This window comes from Etheostoma spectabile, chromosome 1 (assembly GCF_008692095.1).
Source record: "Etheostoma spectabile isolate EspeVRDwgs_2016 chromosome 1, UIUC_Espe_1.0, whole genome shotgun sequence".
Taxonomy (NCBI): Eukaryota; Metazoa; Chordata; class Actinopteri; order Perciformes; family Percidae; genus Etheostoma; species Etheostoma spectabile.
Genome location: NC_045733.1, coordinates 17,904,619 through 17,913,028, shown reverse-complemented (window position 1 = coordinate 17,913,028; position 8,410 = coordinate 17,904,619). Strand labels below are relative to the sequence as shown.

At 42.4% G+C, this 8,410-nt stretch overlaps 1 protein-coding gene across 14 annotated transcripts in view; it reads right to left on the bottom strand.

The window, feature by feature from the left end:
• The window catches only part of tle3b (TLE family member 3, transcriptional corepressor b), a 33,057-nt gene that overhangs the window by 23,803 nt on the left and 844 nt on the right, over nt 1-8,410 (bottom strand). For all 14 annotated transcript variants that reach the window (XM_032536554.1, XM_032536781.1, XM_032536700.1 and 11 more), the window contains exons 2-5: nt 8,032-8,242; nt 7,325-7,425; nt 7,021-7,084; nt 3,399-3,443 (exon numbers count right to left, since the gene is read on the bottom strand). In XM_032536554.1, the coding sequence (XP_032392445.1) occupies nt 3,399-3,443; nt 7,021-7,084; nt 7,325-7,425; nt 8,032-8,055 (234 nt within the window). In that variant the 5' untranslated portion in view covers nt 8,056-8,242. The remainder of the gene's footprint in view (nt 1-3,398; nt 3,444-7,020; nt 7,085-7,324; nt 7,426-8,031; nt 8,243-8,410) is intronic.

Sequence of the window (8,410 nt, the reverse complement as noted above, 5' to 3'; positions counted from 1 at the left end):
GTGTGTGTGTGTGTTCTCGTAGTCAGTTTGTTTTGGCTTAGAGATAGGTCAGCCATCATCACCTTGGCAAACAATTCCAGGAATCCTATATAAATTATTCATTTGCACAAGCTCCCTCTCTCTGCTCCTCCCTTCACCCTCTTCCTCCATCTAGGAAGTGGACAAGACTCTCCTTGATAAAGCACTTTCTCGGTTTCCCTTATTCACTCAACAAGTGAGTAAATGGAAACATAACAGATACACAAAATGGCTGCCTAAGGTGCAACAAAAGTAAGCAGCCAAATATAATGGTAAGGGACAGGATCCGTTGATGGTTAATTTGTCTCTTTATTTTCCCTTTGTTTTCAATTTACCAAAAGAGAGAACTGAAATCAACATGTAGGCAAGCGTATAGGAGAGATAAACATGGACCACAACAGAGCACAGAGGTAGTAAAAAAAACAAAGAAGCCCCCACCACACCCACACCAAAAAAGTCAGCAGGGCATGTTGCTGAGGCAGCCTAATGAGCTGCGCTAATTAAAATCACTTATTGACAGCAAGCGAGGGTGATTACCTCCACCCTGCACTCTTTGCCATCATAAGAGACACAGTCAACACAAATTACCCCCCGGCAACCGTACAGATCCCTTTGCTAGCAACCATTCAGCTCAGCAGCAGCGTAGGAGAAGCTGTGTCTGTTGGAACTTCAATTACAGTGTGTTTGTGTGTGTGTGTGTGCAAAGACACAACTACTGTTACTATGTAATGGATATGAGTACTTATTATTTCTATGTGCATGTGTGTGGTTTGTGCCCATTCCCCTGCTTTTCTAGCTCAACAGCGATAAAAACACAAAGTGAGTGTATCACGTCTTTTTTTCACACTGCAATAAATCTTCAAAACAAGCCAAGGAATATGCCTACGTTCATCCAATAAGCCAGCCTCCCTCCCTTCCTACCAATAACAGGGACAGCTAAGAGCTGTCTGTTTACCTCTAGCTGATGTCATCACAAACACTCGTTCACCAGGGACGGGGGAATGGAGAGTGAGGAAGGGAGGTGGCAGGAATCATGCATTATTCAGAATGCTCCGTCGACTCCATCGGGCTTATTGATAAACAAAGGAGATGTACAGGAGAGGACCAGTCAATTAACCCATTTACCCTAGAGTTTCTCAATCCTATCTCCATCCCCCTTTGTTTTGTCCACTGCCACCAGCATCCACCCACAACAACCAGCTCCATCCCCACACCCCAACCTTCTTGTTGGCGATAAGTGCCTGACAGAAAACGCTCAAGAACAGGGCGCGCACGCACATACGCTCCAACTGGGCTACCCTCCCACTGATGCCATTTACCTTCTGGATGTGAGAGGGCCATGAAGCCTCCGCCCCACTTCTCTCTGTCTCCCACTCTGACAGACCCCCACCCTAATCCATCATATCACACAGCTAATTCATACACACAACATCATTCACATCACATCGTTGGGGTGGGGGTACAGACAGAGGAGAGGGAAACAATAAAAAACAGATAACGGCATGAAAAGGGAGGTGGAAAATGAGAATTGAAGAGGCAAAGGTGACTGAGGGAAACAGAAGGCAAGACAGAATCAGAGACAATGTAAATGCAAGTGTAGAAAGATAAAAAGAGGGGCATCTTGAGATCACAGTAATCTTTTTTCCTCTTTTCAACTCAAATGAATAAAAGATTATGCTAATGTCTGTTAATAGAAAAGAAAATGTGGGTTTCACATGGCTGACTAAAAGGCCTCAGGTCAAATCTTTATAAAAACAGTTGTTTTGCAGTGCTGTTTACAGGTGTAATCTGACTTTTAGAGAGCACTTAGGACTCTGCTGACTGCAGTAGCAGATGTCTTATCCTAACTGCACCAAACGTTGACCAGCATGCACACTCCTTATCCTGTGGACACGCCTAATCACTTGATATGAAATGCTGAAATCCCCACCTCCAGACATCTTACAGGTATGAAAGACACTATACATGCTGTTATGCGATAATGTATCGTATGTATGGGATTTAATGCAAACCGTGGGCTGCAACTAACAACTATTTGCGTTTATTGATTAATTTCTTGTTTTTTTATTTTTAGTCCATAAAATGTCACAAAAACGGTGTATGCTCATCACAATTTCCCTATTCCAATTTAAAACTAGAAGGACGCTCGGAGAGTGCAGACCTCCACCAAGGCACGCCCTATCTCAAAATGTGAAAGCAGTATGGACATTCCCAGTCGGGAACTCATTTATCTTGCAGTGTTAATGAAAGTAAAAAATTATTTGTGTATGCGCCCCGTGATTCTTATCCACTCCAAAACTTAACAGGTTCTTTCTTGGATCATGCTACATCCTTCTACCAAGCTTCATTAAACATTGAGCCAGTAGTTTTTTTTCCCATGTAATCCTCTTGACAGACAAACCAACTAACAAACAAACAAACAAACAAACAAACAAACAACAACAACAACAACGACGATGACGACAACAGAGAGACAACAGAAACCAAAACATCTTTGGTGGATGTAATAATATAAAAAAAAAAACAACAGCAGCAAATCCTGGGAAGAATTATTGAATTTTTCAAAACTATATTTTCTGTCTAATTTACTCCATTAATTAATTAATTGGAATGTTTATCCAGAGGAATATGAGAGCACAGCTGACAGCTACTAAGCCTTTTGTGTCTTGCTCTGGGCCACTTCAGCAGGCTGCATTCTTGGCGGTGCACGGGATGGTTTCCACAACCACTAAACCAACATGCCTTCAAAACTCTGGGCATGACAAGCCAAAGATCAACTGGAAGCAAACCAACAGAGAAGCCTGATGTGAAACCGGGTCACTATTTCTAAAGCTCAGATGATTTTAACTTATCTGTTGCCCCTTTCCATAATGCCTCCAGAATACTGAAATGGCTCCTTGGGTGGTGTCGCGGAAACTACAGATATTTTTGCCCTATTCATCTGCAGAAGTCTTTCCACTGCAGCATGATGCTCAGTGTTGGGTGGCAGCCGAACTAATGAGCTTTTAGCCCGGCTGGCACTGGGGAGGCAGACACAGAGTAGTGCAGGCATATGTGCATATCCACACACACACACGCACACGCACACACACGCACACACAAGGGCAACCCATACAAAAACACATCCTCTCAGACATTCTGCCAAACACTTCACTTTAATCTTATCAAACCATCCCCATCAGCAGCATGCCCTTCATGTTGTTTAGCCTGTCAGCATTTTCACTACAGGAAGCCAGTTAGTGTGTGCTTCCAACAGCCATTTAAGGATGAGGGTAGAAAGTAAGGTCAGGTATGTGTGTTTATAGTCCTCAAATCACTCGAGGGGAAAAAAACAACAGTGTTTTGGCTGTACACAGACCATCCCTGATATGTCTTCATACCTGTTTGTGCATCTCAATGTTGAGCCCATAGGACATCTCGTAGTACTGTAAAATAGAAGAGAAAATAGAAAACATTAATACATGATGAGGTTATCCTAAAAACTTTGTCAAAGACTTTTCAATGATGCATTTCTTATTTGTATATAAATAATAATATAATCAAATAAGTAATTTGAGGCAAGACATGATCCCAGATATTTATCCTTGCTTATATCAATATCTCTTAATGGTTTTTGTCCAACCACAGCTGGCAGTGCCCAGTAGAAGTAAATGAGTACAGTAGCCAATCATCTGCCAGTTTTCGAGCTGAAAACACTATGTGGATTCAAAAACACAGGAGAACGCCAGTACTCTCATTTAAAACAAGATTATCTGCTGATGATTGCCAAGAGCTTGTGAGCCACCCAACAGATAAAGCCTAGTAGTCGGGCTGGTTTCTCAAAGACAGAAAACAGCTTCCATTTATTACAGCTATTCCCCACCACCTTCTTGTTCCTCACAGGGAAAATTATAGTTAACAAACGTACTGCTGTGTTTTGCTTAAGTCATTCCTTTCATGTATAAACAAGATAAGCATGCACATACACAAACTAAGAGTGAGGTCTTCGTTGCAACTATCATCACATAGACAAAACGCAGATTTTACTGTATTAAAAAGGTCTTTTCAGTCGGGTTGTCTATGCAGAGGTTTTTATTATTTCATTTTTAACTCCATTTGATCATTAGGGAGCTCTGAACTGAATCTAATATGTTATATTTGCATTCATGGAACAGTTTAACCCCTTCACATAGGGCTGCACAATTAATCGAATTTTAATCGCGATCACGATTTGGACTTCCCACGATCAAATTTGCGTGATCAAGCGATTATTTTTTATAAAGCGTCATTTCATAGAACGCTCCGGGTTTTTTGCAAAGCCAATCTCCCGCTCCATAAAGCCGTCTGCTCATGAGCCAGTCAGAGTAGTTCACTGCACCGCGCAGCTTAGTTTCTAGATGTAGCCAGTCCCAGAGGACAGAGTAGCGTGAGGAAAACTCAACAGATAGCATTCGGTAATACGTCAGTCTCAAGGTTTACCAGTTTACCAGTAAACGCAACACTTTGTCCCCTTGTTGTTTTTCAGACAACAGCAGTGACCAGTGCTAGTTAGCGTTGTTAGCTGTTAGCATAGTAGCGTTGTTAGCTGTTAGCTCCTTAGACGCACCGGTGTAATGTCCTCGCATCCGCTGCAATGCTGTTTATATGGATATGGTTTAATTTTGCGTTACATGACCCATTTCGTCTGTAAAGCCGTGCCGTGTTGGATCTTCTACGCTCTCTCGTCCTATCTCTTCTCCTCTTACTCTCCGCGCCCCGCCACACAGCGGCCGCGGTCACATTCTGATATATGTTACAGTTTAATTTTTTCATTAACACAGCTGGATATTGTTAAGTAGGAGGGGGCAAACCTGTATTTGTACCAGTGTTCCGCGGGAACTGTTATCGCGGCCGCTACGGCGAAGAACACCGAAGAAGTTTTTGGATGCAGCTAACTTCAGTTGGTAGAGTAACAGCGTGGGAGACGGAGCTGCTGTACCGAAGCCTGGACCAGGACCAGAATGTGACCCATGGCCAGAATATCATAGTTCATAAAAATGCAGCGCAGTGAAGATACAGACGTTTAATACACACGACGTGTGTATCCGCCGTTCGACCCGTGCTGGACCTGTTCATAATGATCAGCCGTCTCTCTGTGAGTAGCGTCCATCACACTCCTCTCGCAGTTAAAATAGCCTATGTGACAATAAAATTTGTTTTGGTTAAAATCAACAAATAATCGTGAGAATAATCGCGATCAAAATTTTGATCAAAATAATCGCGATTATCATTTTGGCCATAATCGTGCAGCCCTACCTTCACAGTTCTTTGATAAAAATCAAAAAAAAAAACTTAGCTCCAAGTGAGGTTTCCAGAAAACAGAGAAAGAGCTGTGTGCAGATACACAAAGTATGCACAACAAGAAACCAAAATGCAACAACGCGGAAACTATGACGTTAATCACTGATTCACCCGCCGACCTTTTTCTTGTTAAAACAATTATTAATTCGGTCGATATGTCAAAAATAGATAGAGAAAAGATGCCCATCACAATTTCCCAAAACCAGAGATGACGCTTCACATGTCCGGTTTTGTTCAAGAGTCCAAACCTCCAAAATATTCAGTTTACTGTCATAAAGGAGAAGCAGCAACTTCCCACATTTGAGAAATCTGGAAGAAGCAAATGTTTGACATTTCTAAATATGACAATGATATGATAGCACATTGTCATCTTACTAACAGTTTGTTGTCCAAACTTGTGATTCAAAGCAGGGATGCTAGTTTAGATTTTGTTTTCGACCGATAGCAGGCCCTCATTAATCGTTAACCAAACAAGCACGCAACTGAGACCCAGTTCACCCCTTCAGGAGCCCCGCACACAAGTTTGGTGTCTGCGGAGCGCTGCCGACTTTTACCGGTCAGCAGCCACGAGGTTGTGTGCATTGTCGTGGTAACATTCAGCCACTTTCCTCGAAACCGCTTGCACTTTTCTGTGGGACCGACAAATCTGCAGCTGTCCGTGGAGAGCGTATGACTAAGACTGTGTCACCACATACACCTGTGAGGTTGTCAGCTGTGTGCACAGGACGGCCGATTGAATAGTCCAGTGTGGAGCTGATAGTCTTAATTAGCTTTGTAGCAACTCATTTAGCAACGGCTTGAATGCAACAGGCGTTCATAAATATCATAAAGTTACATTCTAAAGCTTTAACATCCTTAATTCAATTTCAATTCAATTTTATTTATAGTATCAAATCATAACAAGAGTTACCTCGAGACACTTTACAGATAGAGTAGGTGTAGACCACACCACCGAATTTACAAGGACCCAACAGTTCTAGTAGTTCAAATTCAAAGAATGCTTGTGTTACACAAGTTTTGTCTATAATACAAACATGTGTAGTTCATTGAAATGAAATCTTTTTTTGTTAAATCTAATGTAAAATGTTGCATTTTTTCCCATATTGTGATATCAACAGAGAGAATATATTCTCATTTATGATGTGATATGGATTTTAACAACAACTCCTGGCCCCAACAAGTAGTCTATTATCTTTATGGTTGTTCTCCCCATATCTAAGACACCCCTGGGTGTGTAAAAAGTGTCTGAATGACTTCATGGTTTACCTTGGGTGAGTTAAGAAGTAAAAAAAAAAAAAAAAAAGAATACAGGAATCCCTCTGATTCATGCACAAAGCCAGCAGACCAGTCATTAACCCCCAGTGGGTCATGTTGGGTGTGTTAGGGAGGGTCATAAAGAGGACCCCAGAGCCATAGAGGGGGGTCGTCACACACCACAATCAATAGTTGGACATTTGACCCCTGCTAGAGTTTCAACCAACCCCTCTACACCCCCACTATGCACCTTCTTATCCAATGAAAATAGAAAACCCAGGCCTGAGTCAACAACAGCAAAGCAGGGACAAATGCTAGTATGGCCTTTGAAAAACACCAGGGCTGCACCACCTGGGACTTTTCACCTGAGGCTAAAGGGAGGATACAGCATTAAATCAGAGTCACAGCTTTAACAATGGCTGCTCTTACCATGACGTAGTGACGCTGCATCTCTGTCTTTTCATTGGCCAGTTTATCGTACTCCACTTTAAGACTTTGGAAAGAGAAGAGAAAAATAAAATCATGCTTTTATGGCAAGTTTGATATCTTTTACATTCCTGCATTAAAGCATGTTATCGATTTGGGTATATTACGCCCTTAACGGGTAAAAATCTATCAGTGTAACATCAGTTTGAATTTGCATGAGGCTTCTAAAATGGAACAAGACAGAAGCAGCTTCCTGTTTGTGTTCTTTCCAGGAAGTCAATGCAGTAATCAGAAGGCTAGTCATTACCTGTGGTACTGGGCCTGCAGGAACTGAAATTCGTCTTTGATCCTGTCGCAGGACTCTGCCACTGTGAACTTGAAGCCAGGCTGCCCTGGCTGGTGAGGTGCCTGGAATGTGCAAGGTTGGAGATACCACAGGTGTAAATACCACCATCACAGTCCAGATAATAGTCTCATCTCTCTCTAACCACAACCCCTCCTTTTTCTTGGTGAAATGTGTTTTTTTCTCCTCTTGATGGTTTGTCTTCACATTTCCCTTGAGCCCTGAGTGGCGGAGCAAACAGCTTCATCCATCCTCAAAGTCATTTTACATTGTAGGCAAAGGATGATGAGGGTGGGATTTAAAAAAAAAAAAAACACATTTAAAAGTTGAGGGTTTTTAGTGTCGGCTGCAAAAAAAAAGCTAAATTCCTCTTTCATTAGTGTAAAAATGAGACCAGAGCGAACTGCACTGAGAAATAAAGTCAGATTACAGCAGGAGGTGATGATCTACTTTCCTGAGTTCAACCAAAAGCTCTGATCTTCTCGCCAATAAACAAGATATCCCATTTTTTTTTCTCCTGCCAGATTGAAGCGCCTCAGCAGCACCGCTGCAGCCAGACCATAAATAGTAAGGTGTGGATCAGCAGCTCCACTTTGACGAGCTAATTAGGCTACTTTGAAGGGCGGTGCATTTGCATCAATCTACAAATAGTGACAAAGGCAGCTACTTACCGGATGCCGGCCTTGTGGATACATGTCGCGTTCTTTACACAGGGGAATTCGGTGTGTTTTCTCTCTCCTTCCGTAATCCCGGTGAAGGTGCGGTAAATCACCGCCACCCCCTCCCGTGTATACGCAGGATTGCTGCGGACAAAGCCCTGTTCTCGGCTGCAAGGCGCACACTCAGACCCCGACCACTGGATGGATCACCTCTCCTTTGTACCTATACAAACAGAAAACGAGGCACCGCTCAGGACCTGAATCACCTTCGCAAAACCGACCCTAGTGTAAATCGACAGGAATTAAAGCTTTATAAACTTAACAGGACTGGTTTAGGATCTACTCCCTGACAAAATGAAAAAAAAGTTGTTTTTTATCGTCATTGATGCAT